This window comes from Neovison vison, chromosome 8 (genome assembly GCF_020171115.1).
Source record: "Neovison vison isolate M4711 chromosome 8, ASM_NN_V1, whole genome shotgun sequence".
In the NCBI taxonomy this organism is placed as follows: Eukaryota; Metazoa; Chordata; class Mammalia; order Carnivora; family Mustelidae; genus Neogale; species Neogale vison.
In genome coordinates, this window is record NC_058098.1 from 95,028,010 (window position 1) to 95,051,250 (window position 23,241).

The 23,241-nt window shown below is 38.1% G+C and overlaps 1 protein-coding gene across 2 annotated transcripts in view; it reads right to left on the reverse strand.

Annotated features, from left to right (window-relative positions):
- LOC122915029 (meiosis 1 associated protein) overlaps positions 1–23,241 on the reverse strand; it is a 72,474-nt gene that overhangs the window by 38,032 nt on the left and 11,201 nt on the right. For both annotated transcript variants that reach the window (XM_044261491.1, XM_044261490.1), the window contains exons 2-3: positions 7,993–8,178; positions 6,347–6,515 (exon numbers count right to left, since the gene is read on the reverse strand). In XM_044261491.1, the coding sequence (XP_044117426.1) occupies positions 6,347–6,515; positions 7,993–8,178 (355 nt within the window). The remainder of the gene's footprint in view (positions 1–6,346; positions 6,516–7,992; positions 8,179–23,241) is intronic.

A 23,241-nucleotide genomic window follows, 5' to 3' on the forward strand; every position in this document is an offset into this window, starting at 1 on the left:
ACATGACCTGAGCCGAAGGCAGTCACTTAATCAACTGAGCCACCCAGGCGCCCTACATTTGTACAACTTATAATAAAAAATGGTAAAATGACCAGACAAAAGCTACTACAAAGAGAGCTAGGCTGGATCTTTTAGCTAAATTTAAAATATAGAAAAAACACACCAGTTAGACTAAACAGGAACAGATGAAAGAAAGCACCATTTATGGGACACCCGGGTGGCCTAGTCAGTTAAGCTTCTGCCTTCAACTCAGTCATGATCCCAGGGGTTCCTGCTCAGTGGGGAGTCTGCATCTCCTTCTGCCCCTCCCCCCTCGAGCGTTCTCTCTCTTTTGCGTGCGTGCGTGCACACTTGCACTCTCTCACTCAAATAAATATAATCTTTAAAAGAAAAGCACCATTTATGTGGTTGAAAGAAAATATAAAATAGGCTATATGGTCTGAATATTTATAGAAAACTTAAACTGATACGAGTATGATTTAATCTTTTCATTTTAGATTTTGTTAAAAAACTTTCTAAAATGTGAGTCTACTTTCTTCATTTCTTTTTTTTTAATTGTAATTTTCTTTTAAGATTTCATGTGCTTATTTGACAGAGAGAGATAACAAGAGCAGGAACACAAGTAGGGGGAGTGGGAGAGGGAGAAGCAGGCTTCCTGCTGAGCAGCTGGATGTGGGGCTCCATCCCAAGACCCAGGGATCATGACCCGAGCTGAAGGTAGACAGGCAACAACTGAGCCACCTACTTTCTTCATTTCTAAATTCATTCTTATTTTGATGATTCTGGATCTTGCACTCTCCAAGTCATCTTTATAATTAGTTCTCACGGGGCAGGATTGCACTAAAGGAAGCAGAATTTATTTTTTATTTTTTTAAAAACATATAAGGTATTATTAGCCCCAGGGGTACAGGTCTGCGAATTGCCAGGTTTACACACTTCACAGTACCTACCATAGCACATACCCTCCCCAACGTCTATAACCCCATCACCCCTCCCCCTCCGCAAGCCTCCATTTGTTTTGTGATGTTAAGAGTCTCCTATGGTTTGTCTCCCTCCTGATCCCATCTTGTTTCATTTCTTCTTTTCCTACCCCCCAAGCCCCCCCGTTGCATCTCCACTTCCTCATATCAGGGAGATCATATGATAGTTGTTTCTCGGATTGACTTATTTCGCTAAGCATAATACCCTCTAGTTCCATCCACATTGTCACAAATGGCAAGATTTCATTTCTTTTGAAGGCTGCATAGTATTCCATTGTATGTATATACCACATCTTCTTTATCCATTCATCTAGATGTCCATCATGGACATCTAGGTTCTTTCCATAGTTTGGCTATTGTGGACATTGCTGTTATAAACATTCATGTGCACATGCCCCTTCGGATCACTACATTTGTATTGTTAGGGTAAATACCCAGTAGTGCAATTGCTGGGTCGTAAGGCAGCTCTATTTTCAACTTTTTGAGGAAACTCCATTCTGTTTTCCAGAGTGGTTGCACCAGCTTGCATTCCCACCAACAGTGTAGGAGGGTTCCCCTTTCTCCACATCCTCACCAACATCTGTCATTTCCTGACTTGTTAATTTTAGCCATTCTGACTGGTGTGAGGTGGTATCTCATTGTGGTTTTGATTTGTATTTCCCTGCTGCCTAGTGATGTGGAGCACTTTTTCATGTGTCTGTTAGCCATCTGGATGTCTTCTTTGCAGAAATGTCTGTTCATGTCCTCTGCCCATTTCTTTTTTCTTCTTCTTTTTTTTAATAAAGATTTTATTTATTTATTTGACAGACAGAGATCACAAGTAGGCAGATAGGCAGGCAGAGAGAGGAGGAAGCAGGCTCCCTGCCTAGCAGAGAGCCCAATGTGGGGCTCGATCCCAGCACCCTGGGATCATGACCTGAGCCGAAGGCAGAGGCTTTAACCTACTGAGCCACCCAGGCGCCCCCTCTGCCCATTTCTTGATTGGATTATTTGTTCTTTGGGTGTTGAGTTTGCTAAGCTCTTTATAGATTTTGGATACTAGCCCTTTATCTGATATGCCATTTGCAAGTATCTTCTCCCATTCTGTCAGTTGTCTTTTGGTTTTGTTAACTGTTCCTTTGCTGTGCAAAAGCTTTTGACCTTGATGAAGTCCCAATAGTTCATTTTTGCCCTTGCTTCCCTTTCCTTTGGCGATGTTCCTAGGAAGAAGTTGTTGCAGCTGAGGTGGAAGAGGTTGCTGCCTGTGTTCTCCTCAAGGATTTTGATGGATTCCTTTCTCACATTGAGGTCCATCATCTATTTTGAGTCTATATTCGTGTGCAGGAGGCAGAATTTTGACTGACTGAAGGACATACTCTCATACTTACTTTTTATTATTTATTTATTTAAAAAAGATTTTATTTATTTATTTAACAGAGAGAGAGAGATCACAAGTAGGCAGAGAGGCAGGCAGAAAGAGAGAGAGAGAGAGAGAGAGAGGGCGAAGCAGGCTCCCTGCTAAGCAGAGAGCCTGATGCGGGGCTTGATCCCAGGACCCCGAGATCATGACCCCAGTTGAAGGCAGAGACTTAACCCACTCAGCCACCCAGGTGCCCCTCATACTTACTTTTTTTTTTTTTTTTTTTTAAAGATTTTATTTATTTATTTGAGAGACAGAGAGACAGTGAGAGAGAGCACGAGCAAGGAGAAGGTCAGAGAGCGAAGCAGACTCCCCATGGAGCTGGGAGCCTGATGCGGGACTCCATCCCGGGACTCCAGGATCACGCCCTGAGCCGAAGGCAGTCGTCCAACCAACTGAGCCACCCAGGCGTCCCCATACTTACTTTTTAAATGAGTCTGCATCAACATTTCCCTGTAACTGGTCTCTCTAAAAGTGGAATAGAGATACTTTTCCTTTAATAGATGATCATGGTTACAGAGTTTAAATATATATATATATATATATATATATATATATATATAGACTCAAGAAGTGCTTGAATTAAGGTGTCTGGGTGGCTCAGTTGGTTGAGTGGCTGCCTTGGGCTTAGGTCATGATCACAGGGTCCTCAGATCGAATTCCACATCAGGCTCCCTGCTCAGTGGAGAGCCTGTTTTCCCTCTCCCTCTGCCTGATGCTCTGCCTACTTGTGCTCTCTATCTCTCTGCCAAATAAATAAATAAAATCTTAAAAAAAAAAAAGATAAGAGGGGCGCCTGGGTGGCTCAGTGGGTTAAGCCGCTGCCTTTGGCTCGTGATCTCAGGGTCCTGGGATCGAGCCCTGCATTGGGCCCTCTGCTCAGCAGGGAGCCTGCTTCTCTCTCTCTCTCTCTGCCTGCCTCTCCGTCTACTTGTGATCTCTCTCTGTCAAATGAATAAATAAAATTAAAAAAAAAAGAATATAATAAATAAATAAATAAAAGATAAGAAAAAAAGTGCTTGAATTAATTTATGATATTCATGGGTTACAAAGGGAAGCTGAGTGTTTGAAATATGAAACTAACTATTTGGGTTGATGTCAAAAAGGGAGACCATTATCTCACCCAAATCATTTTATTTTTTCCAATCATTCACTTATTTTTTAAAGAAACATTTATTGAGAATCTGCTATGTGCAAGGCTGGATGATACATGCTGGTGATACAAAGATGTGTTAGATGTAGTTATCCTCAGGTAACTTACAATGCACTTGGGACCTGGCCATTAAAAACAAATCTCAGAAATATTAAACCACCCATATGCAAACATTTTCAGAAATATTAACAAGATTAGCTGACTTACTGAACATTTATCATGCACGAATTAACACACATCATCTCATTAAATCTGTACTATTGCCTTGTATAAGGCAAGAATTAGCAACTAAGGCTTAAACAGACTAAGTACCTTCTCAAAGCTGCACAGCTAGTAAGTGATAGAACTGGGGTTTATACTCAGACAACCTGATTCTGGAGCAGTCATCTTTATGAGAGAAGTTGATTTTGCTAATCTCTTCATAAGGACACCAAGATGAGGCAAATATCAATGGAATGTAATAATTATGAGGAAAGTACAGGTAACTGGGAAGATCTCAAGATATGAACCATACATACATATACTTAGCCCGCAAAGAGGAATTACCAGAAATTTATGGGATGACGTATTATTTATAAGCAAATAGGAGGTTACTGGAAGATCATCAGGAGTGACACAAGGTAGAAAACTGTCTTCCTGAATGTAAAAGTTCTTCTATATGGCTCTAGACACCAACTTTCTAAATAAAGACATCAGGTGGCCTCAGAGTACTCTGAGCTCTGTGCCACTAAAGATACAGGAAATTCTTACTGGATACAGTCACTGAAGAGGGAAAAGGACATAGTCTATGCCTGATATATCCATTGCCAAAGAGAAAGAAAAAGAGCTTCTCTCTCATAGATTCAGTTTGAGAACTTACTAGGGAGGATTCTGGTGGCCTGGGGAACTATAATGGCTTCACCGAGGTCATGGCCCATTCTTTGTGACCATGAAAGTAAGGTGTTACTAGAGAATGAGGATTCAGTGGATGCTGGGCAGACCAAGAACTGTCATCAATTCATTCAGCAAATATCACCTGTAATCTAGAATATTCTACACACTAGGACACAGAAATGAGTAAAACAAATTCCTAATCCTAAGGTACTTAGAATTTAATCCAGAAAGAAAAGATATCAAGTAGTTTCAGATTAGATGAGAAGACAAAATTATCACCCAGTGGTGAACAATTATCCATGGCATATAATAAAGTGCTAAAATGTTTGGTACACACCACAAGGCTATCGTTGTTCTAAGGAGAGGAAAATCAATATAGTAATCAGGAACATGAATTAGGCCTTAAGGGATGGGGAAGATTTGGCTGGAAGAAGATAAGGGAAGGAACTCAGAGGAAAGAAGAGGGAATTCAAAGGAAAAGACAACTATAAGTGAAGAGATGGAGAGAGAAAGAAAGACATTCAGTGAGGAGAGTGACTTGAGAAAAGCAGAGTGTGCAAAGTGGGTGACAGCTCATAAATGACACAGCTAAGGCTGGTTATCCTCCCTCCTGGACCAAAACAATGTCAGTGGCCTCATGAAGCTGGAAGGATTCACATGTGTCAGGTTTGGAGTAGAACCACACACTTAGATTTAATTCTCTCACCTAATTAGTGTGTTATCCAAGTGTGACCAGAAAGCGACCAATGGTATCAGAATAGGGGCTCCTCCCATGTGCATAACCTTGGAGAAGGCCAATACATGCAGAAAGGACTGTTGAAGGGTGAACAATAACTTGAGTGTTGGATAAATTAAAACTGGCTAAAAATATCTTAAACTCCATAATTTGGAATCTCTCCTTGACTTTCTGACCAAAATCTTTTCATAAATTTCCACTGCCTTAGAATAAAATCTAAAGGTCTTAGAATGGCATATATGGCCTTTCTTGATCAAATTCTTGCCTGTCTTCATAGACTTAACTCCTGCTTCTGACTGACCTGCTCTAGTAATAAGGAACCATGGGCACTTCCCTGAAAGTTGATTATTTTGCTTTCTCATGCCCCCATGTCTCCTTTTTGAGTGCCCTTGTTTCTTCCTCTACATGATTAATTCCTATATGTTCTTTAAGAATCAGTTCAAATATTTTATGCTCTAGGAAATTTAGAATTATTAGTGATTTATGTAGGATTTATTGGCAGGGACATGGGTATTAGTGGTTGCCGGGTTGGGGTAGGCAGGTTGGGGACACCAGAGCTGGGAAGCTAGCAACTAAGAACCCCATTATGGAGAGGTGGGAAAGACATAGGAGGCAGGGCGTATGTGAGTTGAGACTCTAGTCCCCTGGCACATGCTTCATTGTCCCATCAAACTTCACTTATAAAATATAAATCCAAAGATAAAATTATTAAGAATTTCAAGAGAGCAACCAAAGAGCATTAAATCCCAAGCATAGGGTGTTTCTGAATGCCGGGCCCTGTGTGACTATATTGGTCATAAGTCCATGAAGTCAGCCCTGCACATAAGTCTGTTTATTCAGCATTGGTTATAATAGCAAAGTGTAGTAAACAAAATTGTTATTAATAAGCGATTAAACAAACTATGATCCAAACACACAAAAAGAAAATCATATAGCCAGTAAAAAATAAGACAGATCTATAGATACTAACAGAGATGGCTATCCAACACACAAAGAAGGTTATAGAATATTATGTATATTATGATTCTGTAAAAATACTAAATATATACTTAATATATATTAGGCCTGTATATACACTTAGAAATGCCTGTCTAAACTGTGGAGAAATATGTTGGGTTCATTTAATTGAAGAACAAAAAGACCATGGAAAATAATCTTCCTGACTACTCATTAAAATTCTTTTTACCTTTTCTTTTAATTCTTACCATCACTGCTAGGCTCTTCAGCAGGGGATACTGAGTCCATATACTCTAGGTCTCCCTTAGTGATCTCAACCACCTGAAGTCTTCTGACTCTGACTAGGTCTGTATCTTTCAATCCTTCCTCCAATTGTTTGACCACCTTCTTTCCAGGCTGGGAAGTCAGAACAGTAATCTGGAAATAAATCCAAGAATCAATGTGTCTACTTTGATGTACACAGTGAAGAACATAGTAGGTTAGATATGGAGGACAGACACAGCAGAAGTCTGTGGCAGTGGCTGCTGTCTTTGAAGCAGAGAAGATTTTATGGTAACTTACAAATCAAATTTCATTTGACAGATTCTGGTGGAAGAGGTCTGGTGGGACAAATCATTACAGGACCCTTCCAAACAGGTGAGGCCTATCCCAGAAAGCGACCAGTGAGAAGTCATCCCTATGTTTTAATTTAAGATTGCTTGAAGTTTCTCATGCTCAAAATGCTTCAATTTTATAAGGCAACAAAGGAAATATAATCCTAAATTCTACCACTAAGTGTGTACTGAATATCAGGGAATCTCTATGCTTCTTTCTCATGGTGGTACTTCCACATAGATTTCTCTCCTTGTTCAACCTGGATACAGGTGAGCTGTTTCTTCTGCTTTCTTAACTCTAAAATGTACTCACTCTTGATCAATATATCTAACCTGAAGGGATACTGAGGTGTTTGTTTGTAATCTGAATATTTTATTTCACCTGAGTGAATCTTCCAGATGTTTTCATTAGCAGTTTTGTCCTTAATTTGAAAATCTGGAAGGCAAATATTAAATATATGCAATTCTCTTTTGTACTTAGACATTTATTTTTGGTGTTTGGAACGTTTCTTTGGGGGGAAGAGTGAGTGAGCACGTGTGTGTGTGCATGGAGGAGGGAAGTAGCAAGACAGAGGGAGAGAGAATCTTAAGCAGGTTCCACCACCAGCATGGAGCCTGATGCACACAGGGTTCGATCTCAGGATTCCAAGATTGTGACCTGAGCAGAAATCAAGAGTCAGGCACTTAACCGACTAAGCCACCCAGATAAAAGCACAGTTATTTTTAAAAATACATCTGTTTGATGCCTGAGGTTTCCAAAGACTGAATGTGTTTTAACTCATAGTCACTCATGCACCTAGTGGAGTACCCAGGCATGACTTACTTATATTTTTTAAGATTGTCTTAGTCTGCATTAGAAGTTTAGCAATCTTTAAATTTGCACATTTGCTAAGTCCAAGAAAATTTACTCAATTTGATGCCAAGATTTGATTAAGAACAACTGTAAATTCTGAAGGGTGCAAAGGAAATATAAATACAGACAGCACTCTAGGCAGTTTAACAACTACTTTACAAGCTCCAAAAATCCAGAGGCAGATGGCATATTCAGATTTTGATTTCAGTGTTTCATCATAGTTCACTTCAGCCCATATTTTTAGCATTTCTCTCTATGCTGGCTCTGTATAAGAATTACACAGACTATTGGAAAAAGAGAACATATCTCTTGCCCGCAGGGAGATGAAAATCTAGACTAGAAAATTACCATCAAAGTGTATGAAACAAAGAACAATATAAAGATGATAAATAATGAAGCATCTAGATGGCTCGCAATGGTCTTAGAGTCCTAAGGCCAGTATTCTTACCTCCAGGGAAGTGAAGCTCAGCGATGCACCTGTGGTCACGTGTCTGCTGTACTGTTTGAACTGCTGAAGCCCATCCTGTACTGCCAGGTGCAGGGAAGAGCTATGTGGCCTGAAACAGCCTTCTCTCTGCAACATGCGGAGTTCTGAGATGCAGGCCTTCAGCCTAACAAAGTTCCCTTTCACTTGCTGTAGAGAAAAATGAACCAAAGATCTTTAGTGACCCAGGTTCCAGATTAATGGGCAGTCCATCTTCTTTATCAGTTATTTCTCTGGCGTCCCTTCCCTTCCTGAAGATTTTTTATTTGACCATATCTATTCTATGCCTTCTATGCTTTAGGCACGGCACTAAAATCTTCCCTATACCAGAAGAAAGAAAATTTGTAGTCAAAGGGCTTTGATTATGTGGAGTTACCAGGAACAGGAAAGGAAGTGTTTGAACTTATTCACTCATCCAAATGGAAGTCCAGTTGTGATTGCTGAGTTTTACTTTGGGGGGCTCTGCAAACTGGAGGCCTAGCAGGATCACTCTTAAATTATTATTTTCATTTCATAGTCAGTCTAGGCACTGGGAGCCTCTCTAGTTTCTAGAAATGAGGATTTTGATATGGCTGGTCATTCCAGAATGGATAAGGTCTTATCCAGTCTGCTCCTCAGGATCACTTCAATAAAGAAGAGATGCTTGACTTAGTCTGCAGTCAGCTCAAGGAGCCAACATGTAAACCTCTTGGTTCTATCTTGCCTCCCTTTATAAAAAGTTACTCTCAGGAAGTAATCTAATATAATCTGATTCTATATCAGTGTTACCTCTCCTAAGGATGTATACATTTTGAATAAATGTGGAATGCTAATTTGTGACACTATTTGAATTCTAAGCATCAATAGCAGATGGGGGTTGGGTGAGGAGGAATTATATTTGGGATGAGAAAACCACCCTGACAAAGAGCAGAACTGAGCAATATTTGCAAAATGCACATAAAATTCATGAGCACGAGCTGCCATTATGCAGGGTTTACTTAAGTCAACCCCTGCCCCACTGAATTCCAAAGCTGCTTACTTTGCTAACATGCTCCTGAGTCTATGGGAAAAACACAAAAAATAGGATGTAATTCTTACACAAAGAGAATTTGTAATTTAGATGGCAAGATAAGAAACCTACGCAAAAAAGAAATGAAAACGAGACTGTATGTATAGACCAGTGGCCTTCAGAAATTTCTTTTCATGTACCCCCTAAAAGAATCTGAAGACTGATACACTTTATCTATCTCAAGTTTTTACTTTAATTCCAGTTAACACACAATATAATATTAATTTCAGGAGTAGAATTTAGTGACTCATCATTTACATACAACACCCAGTGGTCATTATAAGTATCCTCCCTAAGCCCAGTCACCCATTTAACACCCTCCAACTCTCCTCCAGCAATCTTGTTTGTTCTTTATAGTCAAGAGTCTGTTTTATGGTTTTCTTCTCCACCTCATTTTTCATGTTTTGTTTCTTAAATTCCACATGAGTGAAATTATATGGTATTCCTCTTTCTCGGACTTATTTTGCTTAGCATAATACCCTCTAGCTCCATCCACATCATTCAAATGGTAATATTTCATTCTTTTTAATGGCTAATATTCCAGTGTGTGTGTGTGTGTGTGTGTGTGTGTGTGTGTGTGTGTGTGTATTCCCAAAAATATATTCATTTTTGCTTTTGTTTCCCTTGCTTCAGGAGACATATCTAGTAAGAAGCTGCTGTGGCCAATGTCAAAGAGGTTACTGCCTGTATTTTCCTCCAGGATTTTGATGGGTTCTTGTCTCACATTTAGGTCTTAAATCCATTTTTTAACAGTAGGCTCCATGCTCAGCGTGGGGCCCAACTTAGGGTCCAAACTCACAACCTCAAGAGCAAGACCCAAGCTTAAGAGTCAGATGCCCAATCAACTGAGTCACCCAGGTGCCCAGTCTTTAATCCATTTGAATTTGTTTTTGTGTGTGATGTAAGAAAGTGGTCCAGTCCATCCTTTTGCATGTTGCTGTCCAGTTCCCCAACACCATTTATTGAAGAGACTGTCTTTTTCCATTGGACATTCTTTCTTGCTTTGTTGAAGAATAATTGCCCATATATTTGTGGGTTCATTTCTGGGTTTTCTATGCTGTTCCACTGATCTATGTGTCTGTTTCTGTGCCAGTACCATACTGTCTTAATCACTACAGCTTTGTAATATAATTTGAAGTCCAGAATGGTGATGCCTCTGAGAAAGGGACAGGTGGGGCTAGGTAGGGAGAGATAGGTAAGGGGGCTATGTGATCGGGTTCATAAAAATTCCACAAATGTGGAGGTATAAGGAAACCAGAGATAAGGGAACACTTCAGGCCACCCTGCCCTAGGTGTCCAAGGGGAAAGTCTTATTATTTTTTGAAGATTTTAAAAAATTTATTTGGTAGACAGAGATCACAAGTAGGCAGAGGGGCAGGCAGAGAGAGAGAGAGAGAAGCTGGCTCCCTGCTGAGCAGAGAGTCTGATGAGAGGTTCGATCCCAAGACCCTGAGATTATGACCTGAGCCGAAGGTAGAGGCTTAACCCACTGAGTCACCCAGGTGCCCCGTTTTTAATTTTTAAGTTATTTTTAATCAATTTATTTTTTTTAGGGGAAAGTCTTACTTATGCCAATCTCCTGTGGTAACAGAAAATAACCAGAACCTAAAAAGAATGAAGCCATTAAAGATGTTAACGCTAGTCCTTAATCAGTGGTGCTGCCAGTAGGAAGTCAAAAAGATTTAACTTCCCTGGATAGGTTTTTATAAAAGACCAAAGCCCTCAGTGGCAACCCTGTTGGGATCCCTCTCACTCCTGAGAGCTTTCTCTGTATCCTTGCTTAATAAAACTCAACCGCTTTACTCACTCCTTTTGTCCATGAGATTCATTCTTTGATTGTGAGACAAGAGCCTAGCTCTCTCACTTTACCTACAACTTTCCTTCTCTTTTTCAAGATTGCTTTGGCTATTTGGGGTCATTGGGGCTCCATACAAATTTTAAGATAGTTTTTTCTAGCTCTGTGAAAAATGCTGGTGGTATTTGATAAGGAGTGCATTCAATATGTAAATTGCTTTGGGTAATATAGACATTTTAACAGTATTCATTCTTCCAGGGACTGGGTGGTTCAGTTGGTTAAGGGTCTGCCTTCAACGCAGGTAATGATCATGGATTCCCAGGATCGAGCCCTGCATCAGTCTCTCTGCTCAGTGGGGATTCTGCTTCTGCCTCTGCCCCTCACCCCACCTGTGCTCTCTCTCTCACTGTCTCAAATAAATAAATAAATAAATAAAATCTTTAAAAAAGTTTAGTTCTTAGAGTCCATAAGCATGGAATGTCTTTCCATTTCTTTGTGTCAACTTCAATTTCTTTCTTCAATGTTTTAATGTTTTCAGAGTACAGATCTTTTACTTCTTTGGTTAGGTTTATTCTTAGGTATCTTATGGGTTTTGGCACAAATGTAATTGGGATTATTCCTTGACTTCTCTGATAGTTCATTATTGGTGTGTAGAAATGCATCAGATTTCTGTATGTTGATTTTGTATCCTGAGCCTTTATTGAATTCATGTATCAGTTCTAGCAGTTCTTTGGTGGGGTCTTTCGGGTTTTCTGTATAGAGTTTCATGTAATCTGCAAATAGTGAAAACCTTGCAAGGACTTCTTCCTTGCCAATTGGGATGCCTTTTATTTCTTTTGTTGTCTGATTGCTGAGGCTAGAACTTTCAGTACTATGTTAAATAACAGTGGTGAGAATGGACATAACTGTCTTATTCTTGACCATAAAGGAAAAGATCTCAGTTTTTCCCCATTAGGTTATTAGCTGTAGGTTTTTTTGTATATGGCCTTTATAATATGTTGGGGTTTGTTCCCTCTAACCCTGCTTCGTTGAGAGTTTTTTTTAAAAATCAAGAATGGATGTTGTATTTTATCAAATGCTTTTTCTGTGTCTATTGAAGGGATCATACAGTTCTTATCCTTTCTTTTATTTATATGGTATATCACATCGATTGAACCACCCCTGCAGTCCAGGAATAAATCCCACTTGATTGTGGTGAATGATTCTTTCAATGTATGGTTGGATTCTATTTGCTACTATTTTATTTAGAACTTCTGCATCCATGTTCATCAGGTATATTGATCTGTAGATCTCTTCAAGGAGTCTTTGTCTGGTTTTGGTATCAGGGTAATGCTGACCTTATAGAATGATTTTGGAAGTTTTCATTTCATTTATTTTTTGGAATAGTTTGAGAAGAATAGGTATTAACTCTTCTTTAAATGTTTGGTAGAATTCCCCTGGGAAGCAATCTGGTCCTGGACTTTTGGTTGTTGGGAGATTTTTGATTACTGTTTCAATTTCTTTGCTGGTTATAGATCTGTTCAAGTTTTTTATTTCTTCCTGTTTCAGTTTTGGGAGTTTATATGTTTCTAGGAATTTGTCCATTTCTTCCAGTTGTCCAATTTGTTGGCATACAATTTTTCATAATATTCTAATTGTTTGTATTTCTGTGGTGTTTGTTCTTTCGCTTCTCTCATTTGTGATTTTATTTGGGCCCTTCTTTTTTCTTTTTTGGTAAGTCTGGCTAAGGGTTTCTCAGTTTTATTAATTTTTGCAAAGAACTAGCTCCTGGATTCATTGATGTGTTCTATTGTTTTCCTAGTTTCTATATCATTTATTTCTGCTCTAATCTTTATTATTCTCCTTCCCTTTGCTTTGCTTTTCCTCTTTCCTGCTTGCTGAAACACAAGTCTAAGAATGGCCAACTTGGTCTAAAAGTCAGTATCTGTGTTGCTGGTGGTAGTAAGATGGTGGAACAATGAGCCAGGAGGAGCACGGGTCCTTATTGATTATGGAGTTGTCACACTAGCCCTGGATTGCGTAAAACTATTTGAGAAAGAAATACATTTATATCTTATTTAAGACACTTTTATTCGGGGGTTTCTATGACTCACAGCTGAGCCTAATCGTAACTAATTCAATGTTATTTAAAAAAAATTCCTCAGGTGCCTGGGTGGCTCAGTGGGTTAATCCTCTGCCTTTGGCTCAGGTCATGATCTCAGGGTTCTGGGATGGAGCCCTGCAGCATCAGGCTCTCTGCTCAGCGGGGAGTCTTCTTCCTCCTCTCTCTCTGCCTGCCTCTCTGCCTACTTGTGATCTCTCTCTTTGTCAAATAAATAAATAAAATCTTTAAAAAAATTCCTCAACTTTCTTTTTGGTAGTGTTTTGGGAGGAATCAACAGTAAAAGTGTGTTACCAACAGTCAACTTCGCAATGATCAAAAGACTATACTTTTCTACATTTAAGTTTTCTAAAATAAAAACTTTTTTTTATCAGAAAATGCATTTCTATTTTGAAAACTGAAACAAAAAGCTTAACTTATCTCCTGTAATTAAAATGTAAAAAAAAAAAAAAAAAAGGATGGCCTCCTGATGTCTCTGCCAACCAGGTTACAATAACCTTTAGGAAAAGGAAGTGATCTTCTAACAAGGTTTGAAAATATTTCCTATTTGAGTAATTTTGCCAAATGCAATGGCTTTGGAAATATTGGAAATTAAGCTGTTCTTTCTTATATTAATCAAATAATAGGGTTGCTTATTGCTCGAGAGCACTCCTGGTTGATAAGCTCTTGTAGCAAGAGGTCACGTGCCCAAATCATCTAAAAGATTAGATCATCATTCAGAAACAGGCTGAACAGAAAGTAGGCTAAAACATAACTATGTTTCAGATACCTTGAAAATGGTATCTGATCTCTCAGGTACTCATTATGATTCCGGAAGTGATTTTAAAATGCAGGCTTTGCAGAAACATTAATTGCCTAGAATGTGAAGAGCTCATATAGCTTGGCTGGAAAACAGTTTCTATATATCAAAGGTTAATGACTGATGAATGCTACAGAAAGTCTTACATTCTTAGCCTTTTTCCCTCATGAAATGCCTAGACAACATTTCATACAGCAATAGTGTAAATAGTTCAGACTTGTGTTCCAAACCCAAAAGGTGGGGTCAGGGATCTATAGGGACCTGTTAGATAAAGAGGGAGAAAATGGATGGTAGGAAGATAAGACCTGGTGTCTCTCAGCTGGAGTTGTGCCATTACCTGCAATCTGCAATCTGAGCAGTCAAATGTCATAACTTCTCCCCCTTCCCCTTTCCTGGATGGAAAGTTTGGGATTTCCACTGTGGAAGATTCAAATGTGCTTTCAGAAGTTACTGAGTTGAAATGCAGCCCAGTGAATCAGGTACTGAAATTGCCTACAACATTGTTTTGAGTTATTATCTATTATATCACACATTCAGGTTCTTTGTCTTAGATATCTGGGTGAGTTTCAAGGTGCAGAGTGGAGACCTTGATTCAGTTAGATGGAAGCTGTACAGAGAAGTGGAAGTTGGGATGAATGGGTAAGGACTAATGGACCCTCACTGCATTTATTTCTATCTTTTTTTCTCAATGCATTTCTTTCAGCTTTTTGTGTAGATTAGTTGTACAAATATGCCTACAGGATGTTCTCTCCCTAAATCTAGTGCCAGTGTGTTCTCCTTGGTCTTGGCAGTTTAAGGCAACTCAGATTGATGTCTTATTGGAAATCAGATGAAAAAAGTTAGAACATAGTTTAGGTCATTGATTTTCAAAAATATTTTTATCAGTAGAAACTTTATATAAAAATTTTTTATATATCCATATATGGATTGAATCCATATGTGGGTTGAATTTTATTAGCACAAATGTATTTTCAATATTTTGTTTTTATTTATTTTCAATATATAATACATGATTCAAAATTTAAAGGTTATAAAATTATATGCGGAAAAATCACCTTTCACTCATCCTTCAGCTAGGCAATCTATATTGGTAGCTTGTTGGATAACTTCCCAGAGATTTTTTTCTTTACATAGAAGAAAATATAAAAGATAAATTTGTTCTTCTTACCAAAATAAAAGAGACTATGATAGTCTTTTATATCTTGATTTTATTGCATAGTGTACTTGGGCAATGGTGTCATTCAATAGATAAAAATTGTCTTAATTTTTTAAAAGATTATTTATTTGAGAGAGAGAGAGCACATGAGTAGGGGAGAGGGGCAGAAGAACAGAGAGAAGGGAGTCCAGTGTGGGGCTCGACCCAAGGACCCTGGGATCATGACCTGAGCTGAAGGCAGAGGCTTAACTGATTGAGTCACCCAGACTCCCCAAAAGTGTCTTAATTTTTACAGCTACAGAGTATTCCACTAGTGGATGGAACATAATTTTATTTAACCAATTCCCTATTGATTGACATTAGATTGCTTTCAATCTTTTGCCACTGAAAAGAGTGCTGAAATGATAATACTTAAGTCATTTTTCCACATATGAAAATGTATCTGCAGGATAAGTTCCTAAAAGCAGACTTGCTAGGTCAAAGGGTATGTAAATTGTGATACTTGTCACCAAATTGCCCACCCTTGAAATTGTGCTAATTTATATACTCATAAATGGCATGTAAGTGTGGTTATTTCTTTAAAACCTCATGAACATTAGGTTACTAAAAAACAAAAGAGGGGTGCCTGGGTGGCTCAGTGGGTTAAGCCGCTGCCTTCGGCTCGGGTCATGATCTTGGGGTCCTGGGATCGAGTCCTGCATCGGGCTCTCTGCTCAGCAGGGAGTCTGCGGAATTCCCTCTCTCTCTCTCTCTGCCTGCCTCTCCATCTACTTGTGATTTCTCTCTGTCAAATAAATAAAAAAAAAAAAAAAAGAAAACAAACAAAACCATACAGGTGAAAAATAATAGTATCTCAATGTACTTCAAGTTTTCTTTTATAAGTGAGATTGAACATATTTTGATATGTTGAAGGATCATTTATATTTCTTTTTCTGAAAGCTATATATGTCATTTCTCATTTCCTTTTGGATTATTGGTCTTTACCTTATTAATTATGTAGATTTTTTTTTGCCATGCACATATTTTCTATTTTTTTTACAGCTGAGTTTTTTTAAAAAGATTTTGTTTATTTGATAGAGAGCATGCACAGCAGGGGGTACAGCAGGGGGAGAGGGAGAAGCAGGCTCTCCACTGAGTGGGGAGCCCGATACAGGGCCTGATGCCAGGACCCTGGGATCATGACCTGAGCTGAAGGCAGAGGCTTAACTGATTGAACCACCCTTAGATGTATAAGGTGCCCTTATACAGCTGAATTTACTAATCTTTCACTTTTGGAATTTTGGGTTTTATGTTATGGTTAGACAAACCTTTCTTACTCTGATATTTTCCTCCTTGCTTTGTGAGCTAATTGTCAACTTACTGCCTCTAAGATATAATTCACCTTTCAATAGATCGTTGCAGTAATGGACAAAATCCCTTTAAACATTTCTCCTTTATATGGACATGATGTTAAACATTTGAATAGAGAGCACTGGAGGAACACTGCAGAAGGAAGATGCTTTCCTGCTAAAAGCAGTGGGGTATGAGACATCTGATAGCGCCTCACACTAGCAGATAGTGCCCCAAATTAACAGTCCCTTGAATTTAGAGATTAAATGTGTATGTTCCCTTAAAATTCATATACTTAAGCCCTAACTCCTACTGTGATAGCATTTAAGGTAATTAGGTTTAGAGGAGGTTAAAATGATGCAGTCTCTGGTGACCTTCTAAAGAAGAGGAAGGACACCAGAGCTCTCTCTCTCTTCATATACATGCACTGAGGAAAGGTCATCTGAGCAAACAACAACTCTACTACTGTCTGTAAGCCAGAAGAGAGCTTTCACCAGAACCTGGCCATGCTCACACCCTGATTTCGAACTTCTAGTCTCTCAAAATTTGAGAAAATAAATATGTATTGTTTAAGCTGTCTAGTTTTTAGAATTTTGTTGTTATGACATCTTGAGCTAAGACATTGCAACCTCTTAGCCCTGGCTTGGTGATCGCCTTTCAGCAGTCCTTTTGGCACAGACACTGCCTGCTTCAGGTCTCCTGCCTGCACAAATGCCAACACTCCCTCTGCTCACCTCAGAAATTTGTCTCCTGTGGCCCTCCCAATGATGCTGCAATTTCCACATGGATGCTGTCTGGTCTAGGCATTCTGCCTATGTTGATATCTCCACTCTACACACTTATGCACCAGTCTCTGATTATAGCTCACCAACATCTGGAAGACTGCATCCTGCTTTCACAGTAACCACAAACCAGCTCTGGCTTGGAAAAACCGGTGAACTTTGTTATCTGGTCAGCTGCAACTATACTTTCTCCAACTGGTCCTGAAGTCCAGCCTTGGGAAAGGAATATACTTTTCAAGTTTGTCCTTCCTAGGCATCACTACCTCAACCCTAAGGTACCAGAGAAAGTTCTCATATCTTACAGTTGCTTTATTATCATAGTTTAGTATGTTAAATGATGTTAAAATTTTCCATATAAACTTCCCTTGTTTAAATCACTGTGTGGTTACTCTCTCCTGATTGGACTCTGACTGATATAGTCTGTTCTCCTACATGTATAATATAATCTTTACATTTAAAATTTTGACCTATCTGGACTTTATCCTGATGTAAGCAATGTGTATGGATCAAATTTACTTTTTTCCTACATGGCTATCCAGCTGACCCAGGCATTTACTGGATTATTATTTCAAATAAATTTTATTATTTATTAATTTTTAATTTATTGCTACATTTATTTATTTTTAGTAATCTCTACACCCTACATGGCATTCAGACTCACAACCCTGACATCCGGAGTCTCGTGGTCTTCTGACTAAGCCAGCCAGGTGCCCCTTCAATTAATTTAAATTAATTAACTAATTAATTAATTAAAACGAGGGAGAGGGGGGCAAGGGCAGTGGAAGAGCAGAGGAAGAATCTTAAGCAGGCTCCACCCCCAGCATGGAGCCTGATAGGGGGTTCAATCTCACAACTCTGAGATTATGACCTGAGCTGAAATCAGGAGTCAAATGCTTAACTGACTGAGCCACGCAGGCGCCCCCCCACTCCAATTAATGTTAAATATCATCTTTATTATATACTAAATTCCCACATATATTTGGGTCTTTTTCTGGATTTTAAATTATATTACATTGCCCTATCTTTTCAATCTCCAGTATCACACTTTGCGTATGTTTAATATTTGAGAGGAATAGTTCCTAGCTGTTTTTTCCTTTTTTTACTTTTGCTTCTAATTTGAAGTTTATTATTAGGATGTCCAGTTTTGGGGCACCTGGGTGGCTCAGAGGGTTAAGCCTCTGCCTTTGGCTCAGGTTGTGATCTCGGGGTCCTGGGATCGAGTCCCGCATCAGGCTCTCTGCCTAGCAGAGAGCTTGCTTCCTCCTCTCTCTCTGCCTGCCTCTCTGCCTACTTGTGATCTCTCTCTGTCAAATAAATAAATAAAGTCTTTTAAAAAAAGTCTAGGATGTCCAGTTTTCTTGTTGGAAATTTCATCAGGAATTCCATTGTATTTACAGATTAATTTAGAGATAATGGACATCTTTCTGGTCTGACTCTTCCCCCAAATTAATGACTTTTAATTTGTGCAATCTTTTTTTGTGTTTCTCAATAATACTTTAATTCATATGAGTCCTGCACATATATTAATTTCAATCCTAAGTGTCTGATAATTTTGGTTATTGTATGAGATCTTTTCTGCCACTTTACCATCAAATCTGTTGTTTGGAATATATGTAGGGTATTAATATCTGTATTAGTTCTTGTACCAGACTATTATCATGAGTTCTTTCATTGTTTGAAATAATTTTCTAGGGGTGCCTGCGTGGCTCAGTGGGTTAAAGGCTCTGTCTTCAGCTCAGGTCAGGATCCCAGGGATCCTGGGATCAAGCCCCGCATTGGGCTCTCTGCGTAGCAGGGAGCCTACTTCCTACTCTCTCTCTGCCTGCCTCCCTGCCTACTTGTGATCTCTGTCAAATAAATAAATAGATAAAAATCTTAAAAATAAAAAAAGAAAATAATCTTCTAGTTTATTCTCTTGGACATCACTAATCTGCAGATAACAATCATTTTATATCCTTCTTTCCTATCTTTATATTCTAATTTATTTCCTTTGTACAATTGCATCAGTGAAAATCTCTGGAATACTTTTAAGTAATAATGATGATAACATAGGAATATATTTAGTGTCTTCATTAAGTATGATTTGATTCTTGAGCTGTCATAAACCTATACTGTGCTCAGGGATAGTTACCTATACCTATTATATTAAAATCTTCTAGGATTTTAGACTTAAGACTGGATGTTGCATTTTATTAAATGCTTTTTTCAGTATTTATGGAAATGAACATGATCATATTTTTTTCTTAGATGTATCAATACAGTAAACTGTATTAATGGATTCCCTAATACTGTACTATTTTTAAAAAAATTCCTGGTATGTGATCTTTTTAAATATAAGCTGAGGGTGCCTGGGTGGCTCAGTTAGTTAAGCCTCCAACTCTTGATTTCAGCTCAGGTCATTATTTCAGGGTTGTGAGACAGATCCTTCTGTCAGGCTGCATGCTCAGTGGGGAGTCTACTTGAGATTCTCTCTCTCCCTTTCCATCTGCCTCCCTGATCTTGCTCTCTCTCTCAAATAAATAAATAAAGCTTAGAAAAAAAATATATGGCTGGATTCTATTGCCTGTACTTTATTTGGGATTTTGAATACTCATAAATGAGACTTGCTGTGGCTTTTCTTTTTGTGCAATATTTGTTGGGTTCTAGTACCAATATTATGCATCTTCAATAAAAAGTCTTTGGAGGGTTTTTCTTTCCTGTGCAATGAAACAATTAAAAAACATAGTAATGATCTGTTCTTTAAAGTTTAGTATTACTCCCCTTTAAAATCATTTGGTTTCAGTACTTTTGGAGTACTTTTGGAGTAATTTTGGAGGAAGGCAGCTCTTGGGCAACTTTGCTTTATGGGAAATGGTGAGTTTAGATTTTTCTCCCTTTCTGAACTTAATTTTGGTAATTATATTTGCATGTAGAGTTATGCATTTCACCCACGTGTATGTGGTTCTTTTCTCCTTATCATATTTTGTATATGGCACCTTTTCCTGTCCTTCTCCTCAAACTAAGTTTACTAATGGTTTATCTGTCTACTACTCTTCCCCCAAGGTACAAATTGGGGTTTATTAATTTGTTCCACCATTTTCTATTTTCATATTCATTATTTTTTGTTTTTATCTTTACTATTTCCTTCCTTCAGCTCTCCTTAGGCTTTTTTTTTTTGTCTTTTGTTGTTAAGTTGCATGCTTCATTTATTTACAGTTTTTCTTGTTTACTAATGCAATTAAAATAAATTAATACAGTTTAAAAATAAAGTTTCCTTTTAGCATTGCATTTTTTTATAACCCATAGGTTCTGATATGTAGTATTTTATTATTATTATTATTATTTCCTACACATATTGCAATTTTAGTTTGGATTTCCTTTTGACTCCAAATTTATTTAACAGTTAAAAAATTTCCATTGCGTGGGTGCCTGGGTGGCTCAGTGGGTTAAAGCCTCTGCCCTCAGTTCAGGTTATGATCTCAGGGTCCTGGGATCAAGCCCTGCATTGGGCTCTCTGCTTAGCAAGGAGCCTGCTTCCTCTCTCTCTCTCTCTCTGCCTGCCTTTCTGCCTGCTTGTGATCTCTTTCAAATAAATAAATAAAAATCTTAAAAAAAATTTCCGTTGGGTAATTTTTTTCTCTGCTTTTGCCATTTATTTCTAGTTTTACTGCAGAGTGTTCAGAAAATATTGAGTGAACTATTAACATTTTTGGAATTCATTAAACTTTTGGGTTTATTTATGGCTTAATACATGACTGAATACTTTGTGAATATTCCATGAACACTTGAGGAGGGTGGAGATTTCATATATATGTATGATCATATTTCTCCTAAAAATGTTCATGCTTTGTTATTTGGTACATAGGTACTCAAAACTGATATATTTTCTGTAGATTCCCCCTCCAACAAACCTTCTGCACTGAATATCGTCCATATGTATTCATATTCTCTACTCTTCTCTGCTTTGTGTCTAGTGTTAAAGTGACATTCTTAGTGTCATTTAGTGCTTTTTGTTCCAAATTCAACCTTGTCTGATATTAAGATCATGTTCTTTCTTTTGGTGGAGGGAGGTTCATTTGCCTAGTCCTTTGCCCTTTCTTTCATTGTCAACCTTTCTGAATAACTTTGTTGCAGCTGTATCTTTTCAACACAGCAGAATTTTTTTAAAAGATTTTATTTATTTGACAGATACAGACAGAGCAATAGAGGGAACACAAGCTAGGGGAGTGGAAAAGGGAGAGGCAGGCTTTCCAATGACCAGGGAGCCCAATGCGGGGCTCCGTTTCAGGACCCCAAGATTATGACCTGAGCTGAAGGCAGAAGCTTAACAACTGAGCCACCCAGGCACCCCAACAAAGCAGAATTTTTAATAGGTGGGTTTAGCATACTTATATTTATTGATATGACAGATATATTTGTTTTTATATTAACATATACTCTATTTTCATAAACTTTTTTTTAAAGATTTTATTTATTTGAGAGAGTGAGCTTGCTCACAAACAGGAGGGAAAGGCAGAAGAGGGAGAGGGAGAAGCAGGGTCCTTGACAAAAAAGGAGCCTGATGCAGGGCTCAATCTCAGGGTCCTGCTATCATGACCTGAGCCCAAGGCAGAAACTTAACAGTCTGAGCCTTCCAGGCGCCCCACATAGTTGTTTTTTTTTTTTTAAAGGATTTACTTATTTACTGAGAGAGAGAGAGAGAGAGAGAGAGAGAGAGAGAATGTGCATGCATGTGTACTTGTGCAAGAGCTGGAGGAGGGGCAGAAAGACAGGGAGAAGCTGATTCCCCAGGCTCCTCACTGAGCAGGGAGCCCAACAGGGGTCTCCATCCCAGGGCCCTAGGATCATGACCTAAGCGAAGGCAGATCTATTTTCATAGCTTTTGAAAAATCACTATACTGTATGACTTCTTGTTCTATGTAAGCTTTTACTGTCATAATTAGAAAGGTTTGTATTTGTTTTATTATTTATAACTACATGTTTATATAATTTCCTTATTTCTTTAGTACTATCCATTAATGAATAACAAAAATCTTCAAAATAAACAATGACAAAATTTGTATATTTCCTTTTCTTACTCTTCTCCTCCCTCTCCTGTAGCACTCAATAATAGTTTATTATATTATCTTTATTGGAGTTTACTTTTATACTGTTAAATGAAATATATCCTTGTTATCTGTTACTTTCATTTCAATGTCAGCTATTAAGGATGAGGAAATAAATGTTATAGCCAAATTAGACCACTGTTAGTCCTAAAATTCCACTGTAGATTATATATAATTTAAATAATTCCTTTGTTCTCATGAAAAGATAGAAGAATTGGTAAGATATTCACTGTAATTCTTCTGAAATTCTGCTTTGAGAAGAGATTAATCATTTTGGTCAGATTTATTTATATTAAGGGCACAATGGATATAAAAGGAATTCTAATATTTTAATTATGATTCCTCTGTCATTATTCCTTATGAAAAGCTCTGGGTTATACTCATAAATGGAATACTCAGAAATTAAATATGAAGCGATATACTGAGGTATTCATCCTGGGCAAGATATCCTGCCTGCTGTCTTTAACCGTTGTATTTTGAGCTAACTTTGCGGACAGAAAATGTTAGATACTTATATAGGTTAGAGACAGTGGATTTAAGATAACATTTTTCCTTGAACAAAGATTGGGTTGCTCTATACATAAGGTAATGGCATTGTTCCAGTAATTTTCTTGAGCTCATAAATAGGTTGAACTTACTGTTCTTTTGGAAGGATTTTTGACTTGCAGTTTTTCCCGAGAGTTACTAGTCAGTGATTTATAGTCTAGAAATATCTGCCTTTCCCAATGAAATGATTAACGGATCAAGGGATTTATCTAGGGCTAAATGTACTGAGGAGTGCCTGAGGTATACAACACAGTCACTTGAGAAAGGGGGAAAATCCTTTAACTTTCAGTACATGAGCTTATCTCTCAAAAAGCCTCCTTATGCTGAATATCTATCTTAATTTTCCCTTCTAGATAACTCTTTACTTTCTCTACCCCTATTGCCCAACAGAAGATAGAAAAAGCCAAATGTGATCATGGGACAGACATGCACAAGGAAAATGGCACAACAGAGGAACATACCTGCCACATGGCTGCAAATATCACTACCACTTTCATTGTGTCCTCAGTGTACTGATACGGTATATACAATCACAGATTATATGCAGTGAGAATTACACATTTTGTTTATCTA